Source organism: Porites lutea, chromosome 12, assembly GCF_958299795.1.
Source record: "Porites lutea chromosome 12, jaPorLute2.1, whole genome shotgun sequence".
In the NCBI taxonomy this organism is placed as follows: Eukaryota; Metazoa; Cnidaria; class Anthozoa; order Scleractinia; family Poritidae; genus Porites; species Porites lutea.
In genome coordinates, this window is record NC_133212.1 from 23256088 (window position 1) to 23280097 (window position 24010).

Below are 24010 nucleotides of genomic sequence, written 5' to 3' on the forward strand. Positions count from 1 at the left end.
AGTGTTTGACTACTGTAAGGTCAAAGGCTTTTAAATGGACGTAATTATACATTATTATATACATGTTTTTTTCTCTAAGGGCTGCAAGAATTTAAGTACCAAGAAAGAGTCTCATCTATATGGACACCTAGACATAATTTTTCACCTAAAGAAAACGCTTTATTAAGAATCCCCCTCAAGTTAACCACGTCTTGAGCTTTAAGTTTATAGCAAGTCCCTCACCACCTCAGCCCTCCTCTCACGAAACCACAGAAGGCACAATGTCTTAGGTCACTGCTGGTTTTTTCTCAACATTTCAAATTCCAATTTCAATCGTTGCGTAAAGTTGCATACGGCTAAGGAAGCTAAATGTGCTTAAGTACCACGTTTGTCTGATTGTACGTGGCAAGTGCAAGCAGACAGTATAGTGTATCGCTACATTCAAACAAAGAAATTCATGCATGTATCATGTCGTCTTTGATTGCTTGAAAGTTTAGGACTAAGCCCCCTTGTATAGCAAGCCCAAAAAGTCCCACCCCCCGTCATTGCAACTCCGGTGAGGGACTTTGGAATAGGTTATACTACTTCTTCTATCGGGGCCACCTTTCCCAAAGTGAAATTCAAGTGACTCACTGAGCCCTTTCTACGCAGCGGTTATTTGTCTCTCCACGCGCAAGTACTACATGCTAGCGCTACATAAAATAATTGAGACAGAAAAAGGACTACTTTAGACATTTAACGACTGGTAAGGGCATGAAAGGACGAATAGGTACAGAGAAGTACATGTGAGGACAGAAAAGAACAAGCGAGGAGTAAAAAGTACAGAAAAGAAAGAGCATGAGGAAAGTATTTCAGTATGCACACGCACAGTTCTCAATTAATTTATGTTGCACGACTATATGGTTTGCTAACATGCCCGTCACTCAACGTCAAGCTCCTCTCCTCCTTATTTGGGGAGGAGCGTTGCGTGACGTGACAAATAACAGCTGTGTGAGAGACTATTTCTGTACTCTCTTTTGGTCACGATGTCGTCTTTTTTCTTTTTCATCGCCTAGATTGTACGTCTTGCAGAAGCCCCTTCCGGTCTTGGTGAATCTCAAGACAAAGATATGATTCTCAAACAAGGTGTGAATGCTGAGCTCTTGGATGTGCCTGGAACACCCCAGTTTGACCCGGAAGGAAAGATTGTTGACCCTCTGCAAAACCCAACGAACCAGTACGAGATAAATTTCATCGGAATTGATGGGAAGGAAGTGAAAACGCCTGTTGTGATAGAACAGAAGATTTGGTTTGATGGCGAAATTTTGAACAAGTCCGTGGTATCTTAAACGCTTCATGTGGTTAAATACCACCTAGAGCCATTCCGCGTTTTTGTCTTGATAGTAACTAACACGCCAGTGGTTATAGAAATGTTGTGGAATAAGATAAGCACATTTTTGTAGCTTAGCCTACGGCCAGTAGGAGAATTGAATCCTGGAAGTTTTATAAACAATAGCTCAACCTACGAGAAGTCAGAATAATTTGTTTGAAATAATACTTTTAGGCCATTGCAAAGCCAACCATAAGAATAATATGATCGAACTACTGCAAGATCAGTGTATTGTTTAGCCTACAAGGAGTACCAGAAGCCGGATTATTTGATCAAATGACTGTTAGCTACTACTGGTTAGTCTACTGGCAAAACAACTTAAACAAACAGTAATAAGCCAACCTACCTATACGAGTGGAAAAAGTAATTCGAATAATTTAGGTGACCTAACGATGGTAAGTTATCTTTGCTCAGCTTATTGGTAGGATAATTTTGTGACATCTCACGCTATATATAGTTCAAAGCTACAATTTAGCTTAACGAACTCAGTAGAATAATTTAATCGAATGACTCTGAGCTATAAAACCATCAGTAGAATAATTTTATCTCAAGACCATTTTGGTTAAAAAAAAAGTCCACAAGAGATTACAATAGTATATGACAATAACGTTCAGTAGATTCACAGGAGTATATAACAACTATGCTGAGAATAATCCCGTAACAAATAAATGAACAAAATCTGAAAAGATACCATGTCTCTTTAATCCTGATAAGTGCAAAATGTCATGCGACTAGGTTAAAGTCTTTAATTATAATTATACTCTACAGGATTTTGATATAAACCAACGGTTTCCAGTTTTACTGCCACTCAATATTCTTTCAGCTTTCGCTTAGTTACTTTTTTTTTCGCCTCTGTGTGGGTATAGTAGACCTTTTGACCGGCTCTTTCGTCCACGCTGTTTTTTTGAACCATTTCTCGTGAAAGGAAAATTTTGATTCCAACAATGCAACCCGTTAACGCATGCGCTGTGCTATCTCATGGGATCTCCCACTCGGGAAGTCCCTTGACTAAATAGAAGTCATTTCTTAGTAATGAATCAAACCCTCAAGTATTTTGACTGTAATTTATTTGTATCTTTCTTTACTGACGTACCTGCTTACTTACTTACTTTCTTCATTTCATACTTTCGCAATTCCCGATTTTTATCAAATACAAAGTGCCCAGACCTCCCACGGTCATATCCTGCGTCAAAAATAGTGTTGCAACTCGCCAAGGCTCGCAACAAATATATTTTGATTATTTTATTATCTGTATTATCGCCTGGAGCAATTAATAATCCGTACAACAACGCCTACCCCCGTTATTTTTCCCGCCGTTGGTTCCAAAAAGAATTATTAAGTACTTTCTTGAGAGAAAAAATATAATATTATCTTAATTTTTTAAAAGCAAAATTATCTATTTCATGGTAGCCAATTTCCTTCGACTAGTTTGTAACACACAATAAATAACATATTAGAGTAGTTCTGTCACGAAAACCTCAACAATATTAACTTGATAAAATATAAAAACTTTAGAAAGATGTTTCAGTTAGTAAACTAAAATAAAGAACTTAGCTTGATATATTTTAATAGGCTAAATTTTCTCAGAAGCAGTTTAGTTTATAATCGTGCGCAAATTCATGATCATAATTATACTCATTGAGCGTACGTGCTTGCGGAGTTTACAACATAATTTTTCATTTCGCCACTTCCTTTCCTCCCCATGGCAACAACCTCATCTAACAGATGCAAAGTATAAGAATATTCACAAGAGAAGTCGACAGTTTAATAGTGCGATTTATGTTTGTATGATCTTGAAATTTGACGCACGGTCGGAATTAACCTCAAGTCTTTCATCTTTCTTGACAAGTCGTTTTTAAAAACATGGGCGTTTATCTCTACACTGAGGGGAATACGTGTTGTATTAGACTTGTATTTGTCAAACACAGCCGCCTCGATATGGACTCTGATTGTTTTGTTGAAGACAAGGCTTAACGATTTCTTTAAAAATATAAAAATAAAAATAGAAAATTGTCTTTTACTAGTAGCAAAAAGGTTATCAAACGACTCAACGGCGCACCCCTGTGAGCCAATAAAAAACCAGGTGGATTTTCCCTTCAGGGAATCTTCTAATATGGAAAATTTAAAACCATAAAAATTATTTCGACAAATTTTTCTTGCAGCTGCGAGTTTTAAATGATTGTTTCCCTCAATAGTGCTGTCGCATTAATTTAGTATTTCCAATATCAAGGAACATTTGCACAATGATATCTTGATAGAATGTGTTGACTGCTCATTAGGCGATGAATGGTCGTCCAGTTAAGGACACTCTTGCATATTGAAAAGATATAATCGCTCTGTAACTGAATCAAAGGCTGCAGGGCAAGAAAACAGGAACTTATGCGCACGTACTAACTCTTTGTTTGTTTGGAAATGGTCGACCTTGGAGTATGCGGACTTGTCGTAAGCGTTTTTCTTTTCTTCGCTCAGGCGACGATATATCTAAGTTACGGTTTTATGTGTTACGGCGAAACACATGGACCCAAAGTTTGCTTGAACGTGGCCGATGAAATAGCTTTTGTGTTGATCGTCTTCGGATTTATCTTTTTAATTTTTGGAACAATAACTTGCGGCTTTACGCTTGTGGTCTGGAGATCAACTGTAAACGAAAAGTTTTCTGTTGATAATGAAATTAAAGAAAGCTGGCCGGACTTGGTGTAGAAACTGTTGAACAAAGCCTGACCCACAGATGCATTTGTCGTAGTTTGCAACAACGAAACACCAAGAAGAACTCAATCGTCAAGCAAGGACGATTTTAACACCAAGTTATTGCGTTGTATTATAATCATTGGACTCAGGGGCACAGGAAAAGATCTGTCATGTACACTGGGCTCCGTTATCATTGAGCGTAAACGCTTTGAAGTGACCGTACAGCCAGTCAGTTCAGTCTTAGGAATAAAAATGAACTCAGCAGCAGGGAGAATTGTTGCCAAGAGAGCACGAGTTAACACAAATTCAGGAAATTACAAATTTCATGTTGTAAACTATTAAAAGAAAAAAATGATACCATGAGAAAGTACTACAGTACTGCAGAAGAGGTTTCATTTGGATGGTTACACCAACTGTTGCGGTCCAATACGATTTCGCCCGACTCGAAAAGTTTGAGTTACATTTGATGTCGTAATAATGGATACTAGTCGGACTCTTAAGGGCTCAACACTCTTAAGAAGTGCTGATTGTTTATTTTCGGTTCTTCGTCCCTACTCCGAGAAGTTTTTTCCCTTCTCCATACTTCTGCTGCGCGAAGTTAGAGACGCTGTTTTTTTTTTCTTGATAACATCTATTTACGCCATGCGTCCCCACAATGTCAGACTTGTCAACCTCCAAAAGGCAAAAAAATGTGAGATTCTGAACCTAGAGACGGGAAAAGCAGTGAGAAATGGGTCAAAAGTGGTGAGATGTTCCAAATTTCTTAGTGGAAGGACTTCCAGTGGGATTATGGGTATTGAAAGTCACCTGCGGCGGTAAACATCACGAAGAGACGAATGACATTTCAGTCTAACAAAATGAGTGATATTGATGTCATGACGACGAAATAATTAAACAAATACAGTGCAGTCTCAAGGAGTTATGATCAGCTGTGTTGTTGTTAACATTTTCTAGAAGAAACACAAAAATTAATCCTTATGCATAACATATTGATCTTCAGTGAAGTTAACGATTATGTCTGACGCAAAAGAGTGACGTCACTAAGTTTTTAACAAGAAGACAAGAACTAACTGAGTATTTACAAAGCTGAAGAAACGTCTTATATCGTTTTATGTCCAGTTATTACGAAATTGTTTAGGTCTGATTTCATGAGGCTGTTCAGAGCGTTAACTTCGTTGGATGTTTTTTCTGTATGTGTGTTAATGCTTTTGAATGCTAGGTTCGTTAAACATAGCAAAGTTTTTAATTAGTTGTTAGCCACGTCCGAATTTCTGAAAGGCTAAAAGAGACAAAATAGTGTTGTACCTTCTCGACCTATGACCATTCAAATGAAATCATTTTAGTTTCAGTACTTTTAGTTCTTTCATGTGGTAACATTTATTTTTAAAATATTAAACAAAATGGGGCTTTTCTAGAATATTCATGTATATTTCGGGGACGACTGAGAGAGCTTGTTCAAAGATTACATAGGGCTTGAAAAACTTGAACTCCAGCTTGTCCCTTGGTCAAGAAGCTCTCATATTTTGCTTACCCAGGGCTACGTCTTGCTCGTCTTAGTTAATATTTTTGTCCCACTGACTAAGTAAAACTTTAGAACGTGCAGCAAGAAAATCTACTTGTTGCTGCACTGTCAGCAGTAGTAACTGAGCTAACCACACGGAAAAAAGGCGGAAAAGCTTAACGATTATACTCTTCCACCGTAAGAGCTACGGTAATAAGACAAATTGGTTAATTTAATGGCCGACTATAACATACGCCCCTTATTTCCGTCGGCCGTAATTACCAGACCATAGCTCCCACTTTACTGTTTGTAAAACTTACAAATAAAATTTGCGATGCAAACTTCAAACACATTAGCTATATCAGCTCAGAGGGTATTTCTTAAACCACCATCGGCTGATTACGTGACGAACGTTTTCCAAAAAGAAACTTGTCACGAGACCCTAAACAAACATTTTTACACGTAATGAAGTTTTTAGACATGCAGTTACGGCAATCAACACGCTTGGTTTGAGCTTAAGTCACGCAGAACATTTTATAGCAGGATAACTCTTTTGCTCAATTTCTGCCAAAGGTGCATGCTCTACTTGAGAGAGGCTGACGTCTGTGAGAGCTTTACCAAGACCAACGTACGTAAGCCTGGTTAATCCGAGCTCTGCCGTAAATACGATTAAGCTGCTTTTGTAAAGTTAAATCAGGGTCAGCTATTAGGAAAGCTTTGTGTGAGAGTATTTGACATTTCTGAAAAGATAATAGAAAATGTCACATACAAGCATTTCTTTAAATTAATGTTTGATGTAAAGACACTAAATGGCGTCAAAAGCAAGTTAATTATGTAAATCTCTGTTAAGTCAAAAGGAATGATGTGTACATTATTCTGTGAAAGAGATATAGGAAACTAAATAAAAGTGTTAACTACCAAAAGTACTTGAACAGATATTAAGCACCCTCTCTGAATCGGTCATGAACTTGAAATTTAACGGTGACTGATCAATCAATGCAAGACATCGGTACGTACAGTTTATCTCTTAAACAATTTATAAGCTTGTAAATCGGTTTAAGTTTTGTACTTTACGACAATATACAAATCCTGGTAGTCGATAACACAGCTTTGTTTAATTCACTCAAGAAATAGGAGAAACAATCCACTTTTAAGAACAAATTAAGATTACAGTTGGGTTGAAAAAGTCAGAAATAAGCTGTCCCTTTCAACAAAAGCATTTCTTTCTTGCCAAGAATAAGTTGTAGTTGTCACTTTAACTGTCAAACTGAATTCCAACGTATCTTGGCTATAGTTTGATCTACCAACGACTGAGGCCCGAAGTCGCCCTTGATCTCAGCCTTAAGCAATATCTGTTCAACAACGCCTGTCGCTCCCTCGATGTAATATACTAGCAGTACGTTTTATCAAAAAGGTAGCCCGTTAGCCACTGGTTTATCAGGATGTGGCTGTTGCTTAGGGGCCAGTAAAGCAAGCAAAAATGTTGGACAGAATAAAACGGAACAGCAAACCCCCAACCCTCAAAACAAGGATGAAGCAGCGCGAAGGGCAAAACGCGCCATTTTCCCATTTCATTTGGAGGGGGCGGAGGAGTCTAAATTTCCCATTTATTTTGTGCAAGATTGCTTGAATCCGAAAACGAAAGTGATAACTGTAAGTCACAGTTACAATCAGTTAAAACTGTACAAGTAAATCAATTTTTTTCCAAAACCCGTTTCTCTCTGTGTGTCCTTCATAACGCTCCAAGGCCATTAACTGTCCATATATAATGCCTTTATTACATAAGCGACAACATGCATAAGTCATGAAAGTTCTTTTTCCTTGTTTGACAAAACGGTGTTTTAACTAAAAGACACTTGGAATCAAACCCTTTAGTTTAAGGATAAAAAGGATTGTTTTTGTTAAAGGATCAATGATAAAGGAAAGGCTTAAGGTATCAATGGGACTGTAGTATTTCTTGCGTGCAATTCAGAGGCTCTAGCCACTGCTTAAGTGACCAATCTCAGGCCTAGATCTGTGATCACAAGCTCTATGCAAACAGATATTACTTACCTGAAAGCTCTAGTTTACATATCACCTTATGATATGGTTACCATAACATTCACTCGAGCCCCTAAGAAAGAATGTCCTTAACATATAGACCACCTTACCTGTCATTATAAACACTGAAAGGTGCTTTGCTCATTGCCAAAATTGATAAAACAAAATACAAATAAGATTTGTGTTATATTCTGAAATGATAAACTCGTGGCTTCTGAACTGAGTTTTTGCATTGCACGTATTCGTGCTTTCAACCTTCTTAGCTTTCATTTGCGATATACGTCTTATTGTTCACATACTACTGTCAATGAGTTACAATCACGTCCGTCACGGAAAACACTGAAAGCTATTGGTTAAGTTGAATTTTGATTGAATCATATGGCGAGCGGTGATTTTGCCATGCAATAGTGACCCAAAATAAAACCAAGGAACTTTCAGTCACGAGGGAACGCTTTATCATTTTGGGATGTCCTCGGCTCTATCCGATTTGACAATCTGACTGGTTTTTTAGTAAGTGCAACTGTTCTTAGTTTTTATCAGTCACAAGAGGCAGTTTATGTCAATTGTCGGCGTATTTCAGCAGGGGACCATTTAGCACCGTAATCCGTTGTGAACTTGCTTAAAAAGTAGTTACGGCTACATTCTCTAAGTTAACGACTGTGAAAGTTTAACTTCGAGTACGCTGTCTTCGACTCAACGTAGCTAACTCAGCATCACGGCTCCATGATTCAAGACTGAGCCATTGACCTAAAACTGTGGATTGTTAACTCAAATGAAAATTGTTTAATAAGACTTCCTGTTTATAAACTGTCTATTAAACTATCTGTAACTGACTAGTACTACAATGTAAGCTACTGACTAATACCTGTACAAGGTGGTTTTAAACCAACGTAAAAGTCGGGCTTGTAATTGCTTCAGTGAAATCAGCTCGTTTCGGTTTCCAGAATAAAACGTATTCTTTATAATTGCTGTTTTAAACATGCGGGCGAGAGGTCCAATTACGAGCCTTTGTGTTTTTTCTTGTAGATCAAACCATGAAGAATCTTTTTTTGGCCACAATTTTCGTCGTCATTTTTTGCGTTAATTTTAGTACCGCGCAACTAGGAAACTCTACAAATACCACCAACGCAAGCATTCCAACAAATAGCAGCAGTAACGCCACCACAGTGCAACTAACCAGGCTTTACATTGGAGCTTTTTTCGATCTCGGGGTGAAAAGTGGATACGGAAGCCTACCTATGGCACAACAAGCTATAGACGAGATTAACAACAACACTGAAATACTGCCAGGGTACCAAGTGGAGCTGGTGGTCAATTCGACGCAAGTAAGAGACTGCAGTTTTCTATTCATTTGTTAGCTTGTAGACGCTTCATTTAACCCAGTGAAATCGGACTCCAATCTGTGATGGCTGCAGTGAAGGTACGGGAAGAGAGAGGTTTGGACCTCTCTGTTCCCCACTTCCCAATCCCTCCACATACATTGTACAAGGCATGGGGAATGGAGGGGACTTGTATCATCTAGATAAAAGTCAATGCAAGTCATGTCATGTTGATGGGAGGGAACTTGTATCATACAGATACAAGGAAATTTTTTTTCGTAATGACACTAAAGAACTTCGTTTTTCCAAAGGGTAGCTTCGGGTTTGGACAGAAAGTTCTCCAGGAATTCCTCACCAAGGAGCCAAAGAAAATCATGTTATTGGGACCGGGGACAGATTCATTAGCCAAGTCAGTGGCAGCGTATGCTGGGATTCCAGAAGTTGGTCTACTACAAGTATGTAGAACACAACGCTTTGTAGCTCATTGACGTTGTGAGGTCTGTCACGGTATCTGCTTATTACTGTAGTCATCAATTCTGGAACTTGTGTTTTGAAAGAGTTATCTTTTTCCTCCCGGGTTTGACCGAGAGGAGGAGATTCAATATTTCAATATTTTGCTCTGCCACGCAATCATACTTGTGCTTATTCCATTTGGAAGCACATTGTTCCTTTTTCTCTTTCTCTTGAATCTGACCAAATAAACGGCCATCGCAGATCCGTAGCTGATCTGAGCATTAAAAAACCTTTTGAGGCCTGCCCGAAAAAAGAGATTCAAAACTGTTGCGGTGCGAGTTCAATGTGTACTGTTCTGGCTTGAAGACATTATTTTTTGTACTTTTGAATCTGAACTCCAATGGTATCACTTTGGCGGTGGTGGAGTCACAGCACCAACAAAGCTGAAGTGACCTCTTGCTGGTCAATCATTTCCCGTAACAAAAACGCTCTTTTCTCCATTTTAGTTTTCCTACGGCACGACTGATGTGGATCTTGCAATCAGACGAGATTTGTATCCCAACTTCTTTCGTACGTCAACGTCTATTGCTTCGTTGGATGCACCGAGAATAGAATTCGTCAAGGAGTATGGCTGGGATGAAGTTGGAATCATCTACGGAGATAGCGTTCAATATCTTAAGGTAATATTGAGGAAATTAATCCCGGATTATTAAACAGTGTTTTAACGAAGAGAATGGCCGGACAGACTAAGGACCAGATTTACAGACAGAAGTCTACGGAAAAACAGTGCATTAGAAATGAAAAGATAATAAATCGACTCATTTTACGAAAGCACTACAAAACAGTCTGAAAGACTGATAACATTTGATCAACATGTGGCCTTTGAATCCTGGATCGGATTGGAATAGTCAAACCCCGCTTTAGAGACACCCCGTTATTAGGGACAGTTTGATTTGTTCCTTGAAAAAGAAAGCCCTCATATTTTCTCTAAATTCAACCACTTAATACCTACACCCCTCTAATACGAACACATCCTTTGACCCTTCAGTGTCCGTATATTAACGGGGTTCGACTGTATGCGATGTTTTATTTATCTATTTAATTATTTATTCATTCATTCCTTCATTTATTTTTTTCTTTGGCGGCGGAAGAAGAACCCTGAGAGCCTTACGAAATAAAGGTCAAGCCCAAAAATGAACCAGCACACTGGCTTAACCAGCGCACTGTGCCATCCCTCCCCCATACGACCTCATCCCACCATGCCACGATGTCAACACTTGATCTTTTGATTGTCGAATAGCATAAATCTGAGATCTGATATATTCTTTTTGTCCTTCAGCTTTCTAATCAACTAACAGACAGGCTGAGGAAAAACAACATCAAAGTGCTGGCTGAAATAAGACTGCAAGCCAATGATCCAAAGCGAGCGATCAGGACAATAAAGGTAACAGTTTTGGTTTGACCTTCCCTTCGAACCAAGTGTTTGTCATTTGTTTCATCAGCCAATAGTTGAAAAAGATCGACTAAAAAAACCAAGATCGTTTCATTTGCCCCAATTTATGGATCAATTACTTTTCAGTTATCTCTTTCCTGGCAAGGAATGCGTTGAGTGTTCGCTAAGGCAATCAAAAGATGTGCGCATAACCCATTTGAGTCTGGTCGCTAAACAGCCAGTCAAATTCGTCTTTTCTTGTCCGTTTAATGTTTTGTTGGTGTGTGTTCATACAAAGATCTTTCTAAACAAGAAACATCGGAACACAGTAGAGGTGGCGATAATAGGAACTAAGTTTAGACAACTGGAAAGGAAGATATAAAGTCCTCTTTGGTGTGGATAAAGGGAATTCAAAGAAACCAAACAAGGCGCTCAGCAGAGAGAATGAAAAGGGTTTTTTTTGGCAGTTTACACTTGCTACTTAAAAAAATACATAGGATCAATGGCGCTCTACTCATTACCCAACATTTACTGCTACTCTGGGGAGTGCCTTTCTGTCTTTTACTCAGGCCAGTATGTAAATAGGTCCCACCACTCACCCCTCCCACGCAAATATTTTGTTCGTCAATTAACTCTCTCTTTCTCTCAGGACAAAGGAATTCACGTAATACTTGGAATGTTTGACCATAATGCAGTTGCAAGAAAGATGATTTGCGAGGTAAACAATTACCGTCTTGGTCTAATATTAAGACTGTGAATGAAATCATAAGTACAGCTATACAAGTGGCAGCTATTTAGACTTAATCAGTAAATTGCACAGATTGAGTATGGAGTTGAGCGAGACGCGAAATTGTACGCCAGGTTTATCCCTTTAGTCTCCTCAACAGGATTGTTCTAAAGACGTTCTGACGGGCTTCAAATGTACTCATACTCGCTGTTTACTCATGTCTAAATTTCCCTTCTATTTCCATTTTGAAAGGCTTACCAGCAAAAGATGTACGGTCCTCATTATGTTTGGATGTTGGTGAACAGCTACAACAACAATTGGTGGATACCGGGCAAAAACGAGGAGTTAGCTTGTTCTGATTTAGAAATGAAATGCCAGATACAGAACCATTTTTCCTTTTATCACACTTTTGTGATCAATCCAAGAAGTCGATATTACAATCATGCCAAAAAGGTAAGCGTTTTGGGTCAATATCTTTAAACAAGTGCTCAATACAATCGATCGTTCATTGTACTCCATATTTACAATAGGTAAGTCTACGAAAAAGGCTTTGTTCGAACAGTGTTCTTTTTTCTTTTCACAGAATGGGTCTCAAATAATCAATGACTATCGAGCTAAAGTTGACAATGGCAGTGACACATCAAACAGGAGCAGTAACGCCCTAGACGTTTATGACGCCCTATGGTCGATAGCATTTGTCTTGCAGAATTCAAGGGATGAACTCCTGAGACAAGGAAAATCCTTAGAAAATCTTACATACGGGGATGTGAATGCCACAGCTATCTTTAGGAGACATGCGCAGAACCTTGATTTTCTAACCCCGAGCATTGGGGTAAGGCAAGAGGGAATATGGGGGACAGACAGAGAGAATTTGGGATGAATAAAAATAGTTGGTTAAAAATTTACTCCATCCAATCAGAAGCACTACCCAGATTTAGGTAGTGACACGTCATCAGTATTGAATTTCTGCCCTCGTTGCTCAAACGTCATTTCTCGACGAACCTAGCCGACAAACTTTCCCCAAAAAACGGCGAGTGACAATAAAAGCCTGTTTTGTTTTCTCGACGAGCCTGTAGTGGTGCCGCCAAATGTCGGCCGTTTTCTCATGCTATGAGAATCAAGAGTGAATAAATTATAATAAGTTAATTTAAGTTATAATTTATTGGCTACAAAGTCTTAATTCAAAAGTAGGTTGAGTTTGATCGTCCGGGTTAACGTAGTCCTGAATAGGACTGTGGTTGTTGACAGTGACTGACGTTTCGACAACCTGTGCGGTAGTCATCTTCAGGGTCAAAGTGAGTTGTTTCACGTCAGTTGATGTTATTATACTCTGGTTATTGATCTGATTGGTCAATTACGTCGCGATGTTATACCATCAACTGACGTGATACAACTCACTTTGACTCTGAAGATGACCACCGCACAGGTTGTCGAAACGCCAGTCACTGTGAACAACAACAGTCCTATTCAGGACTACGTTCACCCGGACGATCAAACTCAACCTACTTTTGAAATGACTCCTGGGTTCAAACTTTTCACAAATTAAGTCTTAATTCTTATCCAGTTTTTGAATTTATTTTTGTTTTTGTTAAGGCACGAGTTAGGTATTATCAGAATGGTGACAGAAGAAACGGAATTGTATTGAGGCAAATCGTGATACAAGGTAAGAAGCCACATGAATTTACATCATGCACTCTTGAGCATACGCTGAACAACAGATATATCGTTTCTTTGTAAAAAGAATGGCTTCGTTGTTAAATTCCCTTCAGGTGGATTTCCAGTGTCGCGTAATTTTTACGTCCGTACACACGTAGATTTTACGCGCTTAAATAAAATAGAGGCAATGTTTGGAAGGGAACGCGAACACGTTAAAGTTGAACTTCGCTCAACTTTAACTTTTACGCGGGGCCTTTCATTCATTACCTTTATTTTGCCAAAAATGTTTCTGTCTGTCTTGTAACGCGAGGAAGGAGACCTTGTGCCTCGCTTCCGTGACTTGCATGACCCGTGACAAAAATGACACTTCGTGACAAATCACTCGGATGACAGGAAAACCCTCCTTTGCTGGTAGCTGGAGAAATACAATATTGATCAGTCACATCCAGCATAAAACCATTTATTTCTTTCGAAATAAATCTCATTTTATTTACGCTCGTAAAATTTACGTGCGTACGCACGAAAAAAAATTTCGCGACAGTGTAAATCCACCCTAACTCAGCATGCTTAGGCTGGAGTTAAGAGTAACATTACTCCTCAAATTTGCAAGTTGTATTATTATGTAACTATTAAAAAAGCCATGCATTGCCAAGTCAGCTCAATAGAGCGGATTGATGGAACTAAGATATTAATTGCATTCTCAATTGATAGATGGTAATTTTAAGACAGTCCAAGCGGGTTCATTCAACGTGGAAACAAATGAATTTACTGCATCGTCCGAAATACACTGGTTTGGTAAGTCGTTTTTATTTCTAAATGTGACTCTCTATATACTGTATACTTAGAAGGCCGGCAACTGAAGTTTCTGGGTAACTGACCACCTACCCCTCCCCTAAGTCACAATTTTGCCCTAAGTGAAAAGTAAGCGTTATTGCCGGTTGACTGAAGGGAAGGGTAGGTGAACAACTACCTAGAAACCTCAATTGATCAGTGGTGAAGGGGTATTATTTATTGAAGTTATGCAAATGAACAGCTCGCCACTTACACAGAAATTGGAATCAAATATTCAAACCATGATTGCCGCTATAGTCAGCGCGGTTTTTACAGTACTCTTCTGAATTATTATTGACCTTGAAAAGTAAGTAGGTGTACTCGTTCATAAAAAAATCAAGTTTCCTACTAAGACTACTAAGTCCACGAGTCAAGTAGAAACAGCCCAGGAAGAAATTCATGCTTAACGTTAGGGACACTTCAGCGTACTTAGTTATCTCAACATTTTTTTGGTTAAAATTGGTGTTTGGATATGGGATCTGAAAGGTAGCGCGCGCCACAAAACATGTCCTACAAACTTGTTCCGAGGGTCCTCTCCTGGAACCCTGGGAACGAGGTTGTGTGTCCTACTCTGGTGAAACCAATACCTTTTACTGCTAACGCCCAAAGTTGCTCATGACCTGCGGTTTAGCAGTAAAAAAAACTATGGATCTAAAGTTATTCAATTCGAAATGTCTTTTGAAATTTCAGCTGGCACTCCCTACACCAAGACCACAGAGAAATACATTTACCGTACAATTGACAGGACTTTGTTTTTTGTGCTGATCGGGTTTGCTTCCGTTGGGATCGCTTACGCTTTGCTCTGCCTCTTAGTTTTGGCTTTAAACTTCAAGAAAAAGTAAGTATGGCATTCTACAGCGAGCTTGCAACATCCCATTTTGCACATTTCTTTTTAAACTCTAAGTGATAAAAATGCTTTATCAAGTTACAGGACAGGTTACTTATTATATATCACCATCTTCCTGCACAGACCATAAAGTAATGCACTTTTTTCACCCCCCCCCCCCCCACCCCTCCACTCCAACCGAAATTTTGCATCAACACTGGTTCAAAACATGTTATTAATAATAATTAATTGTTTTTCAGACTTGTTCTTAACTCTGGTCCAGTCATTAGCATGCTGATTATTGTAGGCTGTATTTTGAACTACGTCACAGTCATTCTTTACGGCTTTGATTACTCACTCGTTTCCCCGGACACAGTAACAAAATTTTGTAGGGTAAGTATTGACCAAGAAGGTTTCCCGTCAGGGTAGGGCTGATATTGAGTCGAATCACATTATGGGAGACTGGGTCGAGATCTGTCCTCAAGAACAGTCCCACAGTGCAATTCGACAAGTCGTACTCAGTTAAGGATGGCTTATAGCGCATGCTTGTCCAAGTATAATCAGGCTAAATCTTAAAAGTAACACGCAAAATACAAATAAAGATGAAGAAGTAGTTTTTTCCTGACACTGTAAAAGGTAGAAGAAGAGATAATGCTTCCCAAACTGTTTCATAGTGCGAGTTTCAACTTTCATGCACACTTTACAATGGCTAATCATATCCATTTTTTGCATTTTACGGAATTACGTTTACTAGTTTCAAACTTACCATTGAGCAAATATCCTTTATCTTTATGTCTGTGGCTGCTGCGCATTTTTCTCCTATTTTACCACCGTACTACCAGTACTTAACATCTGTAGATAAAGAAAACTTCCTTGAATTTCGAATGATCAAATTTAACTAGTTTCTGTCCTTTCAATATTTATATTTAATTTATTATTAAAGTTGGCCTTCATATTCAAGTTATTATTGTTCGTTACAGGCTCGTTCATGGACATTTGCAATCGGCTTTACACTGTCAGTGGGTGGAGTGACCGCTAAGCTATGGATGGCTTACAGTGTTCTGAAAGACAGATTCGTCAGAAGTCGGGTAATGTATTTTATTGAATTCGTTACTTAAATCATTGAGAGCGTTAGTTGTGATAGGTGAACGGCGATGCAAGGCCCCAGTGACAATCACTATTGTCAGTTCAGTTTCCAAACAAAGGAGGCCAAGTAAAAGCATTAATATGGCGTGATTCAATGGGTTTGCGTTCAAGACATGAAGCCCATCGACAGAGTTGGCGTATCACTTTTACCAGCCAGCTATCCCTAACTTTATTCCTAAGAGTTGCTCTGTTTGACTGTGTACTTTTGTTGTCGTGTTGATGTCTTGCAAAGTTAAAATTTCTAAGTAGTATCAGCTATGCTGCTTTGTTTGATATTATATAAAAAAATAACACACTTTTAATATGACCGAGCACCATGAATCAATCCATGAATGGTGCGTACAGGTAACTACACATAGGTATGCGTTACGTTCGTGTCCGTGATCGAAGTAAGTGTTAAATTTGATGTGATTGGAAATTTTTTATTTTTCACAATTTAACGTGTGATTTCTTGTTTCACAGAACGTTATGCTGTTCTGGATGCTGGGCATTCTCGTCCTCCTTTTAATCGTCGACATTATAATCTTAGCATGCTGGGAAGGAACAGACCCACTTTTTCGAATTCTTAAGCAAGTCAGATCACAACCGGAGTACAAATGTTTTGAGGTGGGTGGTTTATAAAACGCATGCGCGCAAATGAATCATAAAAACCCCCTTTAACTGATTAAGAAGTGGTTTCCCGTTCTGCTTTAAAGTAAGGTTACCTGTGCAACTTTGTTATCTCAGTTGAACGTAGTAATCTGTCTCTCTCTTAGCTTCTACTTATCCCCCGTTTTTCTTTTCATTTACACCGGTAAAGAATAATAACAAATTTTCCTTTTTTTGTATTTCATGGAACGCTAAACGTTAACAAGTCACAGTATAGGGAACTCAGCGATTCAATCCTTTTTTTCAGCCGATAACTGCCGATACATTCCGGGCAGAGATTGAAGTCGTCGAGCACTGCGACTGCGCAGACCTGACCCTATGGTTGGTGATAATCCTCGTGTTCAAAGTGCTTACTCTCCTTATTGGCGGGTTTCTCGCTTGGCAGACAAGACGCGTCTTCATTCCAGCTATAAATGACACTCAACACTGCGTGTCCTGCATGTTTGTTGTGGTTCTCTTTTGTTTATGCGGTTCCATTGTGGCTTTCGCAACAACTATGTATCCAAGTGCGTATTATGGGGTAATCGGTGTGCTGATTACTGTTGCTACAACAACGATCCTTGTACTTCTATTTGTGAACAAGGTGAGTGAAGTTCCTTGGAAATGTTATTAGAAGGTACGTGCTATTAAGAATTATGTTATTAAGGAAAATTTTCTCTGGTCTCAGAAGTCGACAACTGCAAAGAACAAAACATTTGTGAAAAAAATAATAATAATAAATTTAAAAGGAATTTCCTCAGCAGAGTCAGGTCTATATGGACCAGTGCGTGTTTAGAGAAGCTGTAAACTGGATTTCGTCGTACTTTTTTATCAATTAAATTTTGTTTCTTTGTGTGTTTGCTTTTTTGAACAGATTTTTCGCTTGAGCTGCAGAAGACGGAAACGAACGAAAACGTTGCCCATTGGAGAGGAGTCAGCGGACACCACTAAATACGCAAGCACAAGAGGTGCGGCCTGCGCAAAATTCTGCCCATGTTTTGCATGCTCGTCGGCATGTTGTATTTCGTGTTGTTTGTGTTTTCCTTTCTGGAACTTGTATTCGTGCCTACGAACGTTTTGCTGTGGGTCCCAGGTGCGATCGAGTGGAGGCGGAGGAGGGCAGACTAAAGCTGAGTTTTATATAGGAGGTATCGCGCAAGATAGAGATGCAGAGATTGTCAACCTGAGGAATGAGCTCAGAGAGGTATTGTAACACGCAAACTACGTTGTTTTATTTTCCTTTTTTTTGCCGCGCGCGCGGGAGAGGGGATTGCGAAAGATTTCCTGAAATGACCAAGTTGCCGACATTCTTCTATCATAAAGCAAGTTCGAGAAAGAACCCTAACATGACATATCATGAAAAATAAGGCAATCCGCCGTCGTCGTTTGTTTGAATTATAATTTAATGTAACGTTTCATTTTCCCCCTTTGTTTTTTAGAAAAACTCCCAGCTAAGCAATCTTGGACATAATCGTACCGTAAAAACCAACGGGACACAAACAGAAGACGATGAAGATTATCCGTGGGACCCGGACGATGGTGACAGCATGTTCAGCGACGGGAATGTCAGTGACTTGGAGAGCTCACAGGGTTCTGATAAAAACAAACGATTCCGGCGCGCCGCCAATAAAGTCAGGATCTTTAGTGAAGCGGTTGACTACTCGCATATAAAAAGCAAGGTAAATGCTTTAGTTCTACGGGGTTAAGACGCTGAAAGACACAATTCAAGGAAAGCGTCTAACGCTTAGTTTTGTAAAATACACAAAATCTGGGAGTGTAATATTGAGAAACTGAAAGAGAATAATTTTGAATAGGCACACCTATTGTTGTACTCTCCGCTTGACAAAAGTGGTTAATTCAAAGTATACGTATTCCTCTCTTCTAGGTGGATACTGGGATGCGGAGGTCCACTCTTGGTCCAGGTTCTCAAAGAGTAAGGCGGGGTTCACGATTGTCTGTAGTACCATCCCCTGAAGACTTAACAAAACTGAAGACAACACTAGCACAGGTAATACTGTTATCAAAGTATTGCATAAAAGCAAATTTGACTCTTCTTTTAACTTAAATTGTTTCTTTAGACAAATAGAAGGAGCGCATCAACTTGGTGCGTCCGTCCTACCACTAATAACTGTCGTAGAGCGTTATTACTTCAGTCTATTTTTAGATTTCTACTCATAAAGGTGCCTACTCTTCTAAAATTCATTTTGCAATTGTTCTCATCAGAGAGAAGAAGAAATCCAAAGACTGCGCAAGGAACTGGAAGGACTTAAAATGCCAGGGCGCGCGGTGAAAACACAACAAAGTCCTACATCAGGAGAGGTACAAATTAAAGTTGATGTACAGTTTAAAGACTATTCTTGTGCTTTTCCAGCTGTCTATAATTAGAAACAGGCACAACTGCAAAGCAGAACCAAAAAAACTCTTCTTTGTATGAGTCATTTTGTATCTATCATTTGAAACTGACTAACAGACTTTGCGATCAACTCACAACGGATTACATCCACCTTCACATCACCCGCGTGAAAGCACCACGGACAGCTATTTTGTCCTTATTGGGACTAAACAGTCTCAAATCTTTTCTTTTCAGAATTTAGTTAAAAAGTCCCCCAACTTGCAAGGAATAATACTGATTGAGACGCCACCCACGCCCGTTCCTCCAGAAAACCCAGATGACTCCAGGGAGACGATCAACCAACCAAAGACATCCAATCCATACGGGACATCCAAAACTACATCCGGGAAAATTACTGCTGCGGTTACGACGCAAGACAGGTCAAAGAAGAAGTCTTCCCTTGGTCCTGCTGGGTCTTGGCTGGTTAAAGACGAGTTGGAATTAACAAATGAAGATACAAACCCTGAGAAGGAAACGTTACGGAAAGATAGCGAGACTAGACACAACGATTTGAGACCAAAAGACAACATTCCAAAGAAAGACGGCAAAGACAGTCCAAAAGCAAGAACCAGTTATGAAAACCAGGAGATCAAAACGTCTAGGAAAATAAGCAAGACAGGGGATGATGACAAAGATCTCCTTAAGAACATACTAAGAAAAGCTAGCAACGGCATTAGGGGTGTTTCACTGAAAGATAACGAGAAAACGACTAAAGATATAACGCCTGGGACTGGATCAAATCGTTCGTCTCCTGGTCAAGATAAAACAGATACAGTTGGTGAGGGCAGAGTAGCGGCAACTCTCAAAACCAGCCCTGGGACAAGTCGTAAAGTGTCATTAACGCACGTTGCACTATCCGTAAATCAGGGAAATGATAAAGCGGAGGAGGGCAATAAAACTAAGGACGTTAAAGACATAAGAGAAAAGCAGGTTAACAATGGTCAGAAAAATCAAGAGGATGAAAATGAAGAATTTGCAAAGGGTAAAGAAAACAAAGAACAAAACTCGGAATACTCAAAAGATGACAATGGAGACAAGCCAAAGGACGAGAAAAAAACACGCCATAGAAAGGTATCAAGGTGGCTTTTTGAGGATGCTAGTGAAGAAGAAAAGGATAAAGCGGACGATAAAGAGAAACAAAAAGAGAAGACTGGGAACAGAGCAGAAAATACAGGCACTAAAATCAACGGAGAAGGCGGCAATAATACAGGAGAGAATGGTAAGACAAAGGCGGATAAGAAGATCAGTTCGGATTCGATGTTTAAAGATACAAGCAGAGGAGGGGGGAAGACTAATGAAAAGACGGATTCCTTGCCAGCGGTCGGCGTCAATAAAGATGAAATTGTTGACAACGCAAATAACCTTAATGATAAGGGATTAGGGCACAACAACGCGAAAAAAGAGTTAAAAAGGCAAGAGGATGACGCAAACGAAGAAGGCAAGGACAGACACATTGGGGTGAATGACGAAGATGATGAAGGTGATGATGAATTTGGTGACGACGACGAATTTGACGACGATGACGACAACACTGATGATGTGATAAACAACAACAACAACACAACTAGAACAAATGGAAGAGGTGGTTCCAAAAAGAGGAGAAGAAGACGCAAAAAAAATGGATTCGGCAAATTAAAATGGAACGCTCAATCAAAAATAGACACAGGCTCAGGCAGTTATAAACCAAAAACAAGTGTTAAGAAGATTCCTCATTTCAAAAACGACTACACTCACGTAAAATCACGAATTTCTACAGTGAGTGAGGCAAACACTGGCGAAAACTCAGTTGAAAAACGACAACGAAGTATATCTTTCAATAAACCTCCAGATTACTCAAAGGTACGCCCTAAATTATACAATGGAACGACAAGGAGATACAATAGTGAAATGCCAACTACAGTACTTTAGTCTCCAAAAATATGAATGCTGTAACCTACAACCCCGGTCAAAAAAACTTGGGACACTTGCAATTTTTTGGGCTTGCCCCCGCCCCCCACCCCCCCCTCCGATTTCAAATTTGTGACGGGGGAGGACGGGAAGACCAACCAGGTGTCGCAGCTATTTTGTCCGGGGTTGTAGGCACGAGAAGAAAAAATACATCTCAATGATCTCACTATTGCGGTGCGCGGAAGAGTCTTAAGGACACGTCACATCACAACATTTTAATAAACATATTCCATAAGAGTCGCAGATAATGTTCAAAGCTTGACTTGCCCGCTTAACAAATTGCTAAAACCATGGCCTTGAACTTAAACATTTACTGCTCCACCTCTGCGGTGACAATCGCTGCTAGGGTTATCGGATATAGAACTATACTATAAGTGGTAAACGACGTACTGGCTATCATATCACGTGCACCGTGTACACTGGACGATTGTTTAGTTTAAGAGACATTTCAAACAAGCTCAGCACGGAACTAATTAACCATATATAAATATAAGCGTATTATTGTGCATTTTGCGGCGCGTTTATACACGTATGATTCTAAAAGATATTATCCAAGTTACTGTTGTGAGTTATCTGAAAAGCTAAAATTAGGGTGCGCTTTAACAGGTTATACTATTGCTATTGTAACTTGCAATTTCAAAAAAAAAAAATTTTTCAATCCATTAATAGTTAAGCATTTATTTTAGTGATGTAACATTGATCCATTGAATTAAATGAAAATGCTACAAATCGTTGCGAGCCACCTTAATAATGCTACCGAGCCTGCGTTTGTTTTCTCTTGTTTCGCTAGTGTTCTCATTCATTCTCTGGTCGAATGTAACTTCGTACTTAAGCAGTTGTGGCTACCAAGCCTCTTCATGATTTTATTTTTCCTTGCCATCAAAATTTGTTGTTATTTTATGTAATGTATGGATAGACACAATTTCAGTAAAAATAAGATTCACACGAGTTGCGAATTCTGATTGAACGCAGTGGCACTGAGTCATCGTGGTGTTTAAATGGTAACTGGTGATGACATATTCAGTCTACCTATGACACTACAATGAACTTTCTACTAACGGACCGTTTTATAAGACCCAATTTGCCCTAAAACGAACATGCAGTAGGAACCTTATGATCCGAGAACAGTGCTGACGGAGGCGAAAACTTCCCGTATAATTAAAGCAAATTTGCGTTCTTTCAATCTTCATCGCGATTATTCCAGCTCACTCACCTTGTCAGGTGTAGACGAACTCTGTTGGAGTTGAATTCCTAGGAACCATATCCAAGTTTCCAAGCTTGTTTATGTCTTTTATAAAACGTTAAATTAGGCTTTTTCACGTCGTAGTCGTGGAGTGACGACAAAAAAATGTACAAAAAAAGTGTGCTGCACGTGCAAAGTTATTGTTTTGCTCACTAAACATGCAGGTACAAAACTTGGATTCTGATCACCTCATTTACATACTTACCAGACAATGGTTCCAGTTGTTTTCTCTCTGTCTCTGTATATAAATGAGTCGATCCATCTCGGTGAAAATGGTGAATTACTTTTTTGACGTTCCCGTTTCCGAATGAATTTCTGAGTTTTACTTCGTCTCACCCCGTTTCGCTTTATAGCGGAGCTCTCGCGCGAAGCGCGCAGCGGAGCACCATGGGTAAAAAAATGTGGTAAACTACCCATCCGAGAAAATTTGGTAATCACGTGACCGTACACCGACCGACCGCCCGACCGTCCGTCCGCACCACAGACATACTAATGTAAAATAATTCAATTAACAGGTATGGCAACCCAAATGCAACTCAAGGTTTTATTTAGAAAGAAATCGCATGGCCGCCCGGACGTTTAGAAAGAAAAAACAACAACAAAGTCGTGTCTTTTTCAACGTTATTTTTGATGTTTACACTCACGTGGATAACAGAGAAACTGAGCTAGAGCTAGTTTCTGAGAACAAAAGAGAAGAATTTTGTAGGAAGAAAAACATGAAAATTCAAAGCGGCTGTGAGACAATGAGAAATGCTAGTGGCCAGCAAGGTGAAACTGAGCGGCAGTGAAAAATAAAAGCGAACATCAACACAGGAGACAATTGGGTAAGAATTCCTCCATAAAAATAATGTGCAACTAGGAAGTTTGACGTTTAGTCCTACAAAACAGCGTTGTAGTTGTGCAAAACAACGGCAAAGAAGGACGAAAAGCGTGCTGCACGTGCAAATTTTGTTGTTTTGCTAATTAGAAAAAAAAGTGTGCTGCACGTGCAATTTGTTTTTTTGCTAATTAGATCTATTGATGCCATTTCCATTGGCCTCCCCGTTTAGCATTAGACGATTTAATTTTTTTTGTTTACAAGTTTTATTAACAAGAGCTTCGCTTTTAGCCCTGGCTAAATCTATATATTAAAAGGGGTTTCACCTTGGAAACCATGTTCTTAGCACCTTTAACCAATAAACCTGCGCGACTGTTCGTTGAAAAAGCTGAAATGAGCTCGAAAACGTGGAGAAGGAGGGTGGGGAAGGGGGTGGAAAGGGACCTCCACCCTTTCTTCCTTTTTCCGCTCTCATTAATTCCAAGTTTCTCAACGAGCTCGCGCGGAATCGCTTGCTAGGCAAGCTACCAACAAGCTCGCTTCAAAGAAACATTCTTCTATTGTTAGAATTTATTTCCATAGTATTCTGCATGAATAATGCTGGGGGTAAGGCTCGCTTTTAATGGTTTAAAACCATTTTAGTTTTTGAATGCGTGAAGACAAAACAGGAAGTTCTTACTGTATATTTTAGACTGACATTTTTATTCACAACATTATTCAAATCTGTCGTGAAAGCTGCAGTGGCAAGTTCATAAACGCCAACTAATGACCCAATTGCGGATGATTATTTCCGCTTCCATTGAGAAAACAAAACAACATTTTATTGTGTTTTCATAATTTTAGTTTTTTTAATATTCAAAATCGAGTTGAATTGATAGTATTGCTTTCGTACCCTGAATTACTTTTGTCTTGCCAGTTAAAGACGAAACATCATAAATATTTCAAGTTCTATGGTATCTTTGATACTCTTTATGTCAGAGTAGCTAATTTCAACCCCAACGCTTTTGAATTGGTGAC

The 24010-nt window shown here is 39.2% G+C and overlaps 2 protein-coding genes across 2 annotated transcripts in view; both read left to right on the top strand.

The window, feature by feature from the left end:
• Positions 1–2036, top strand: part of LOC140921452 (L-tyrosine decarboxylase-like) — a 14406-nt gene extending 12370 nt beyond the window's left edge. The window contains exon 13 of the mRNA XM_073371451.1: positions 1035–2036. Coding sequence (XP_073227552.1) covers positions 1035–1307 — 273 coding nt within the window. The 3' untranslated portion in view covers positions 1308–2036. The remainder of the gene's footprint in view (positions 1–1034) is intronic.
• Positions 2037–8512: 6476 nt separating this feature from the next.
• Positions 8513–21609, top strand: LOC140921473 (uncharacterized). The gene is made up of 19 exons (XM_073371477.1): positions 8513–8902; positions 9208–9351; positions 9856–10029; positions 10689–10793; positions 11431–11499; positions 11761–11961; positions 12092–12340; positions 13102–13171; positions 13876–13959; positions 14686–14833; positions 15082–15214; positions 15802–15909; positions 16430–16573; positions 16863–17198; positions 17469–17798; positions 18034–18273; positions 18480–18602; positions 18818–18913; positions 19182–21609. Exons 1-19 carry the CDS (start codon positions 8612–8614, stop codon positions 20892–20894), a joined length of 4758 nt encoding a protein of 1585 aa, XP_073227578.1. The 5' UTR covers positions 8513–8611; the 3' UTR covers positions 20895–21609.
• Positions 21610–24010: the final 2401 nt, after the last annotated feature.

What these genes read in the sequence shown, in the direction of transcription:
- LOC140921473 (XM_073371477.1), top strand. Translation starts at nt 8,612, where the DNA reads ATGAAGAATCTTTTTTTGGCCACAATTTTCGTCGTCATTTTTTGCGTT. An exon ending in TGGTGGTCAATTCGACGCAA is followed by an intron (nt 8,903 to 9,207) that starts GTAAGAGACTGC and finishes GTTTTTCCAAAG; the next exon opens with GGTAGCTTCGGGTTTGGACA. An exon ending in ATTACAATCATGCCAAAAAG is followed by an intron (nt 11,962 to 12,091) that starts GTAAGCGTTTTG and finishes TTCTTTTCACAG; the next exon opens with AATGGGTCTCAAATAATCAA.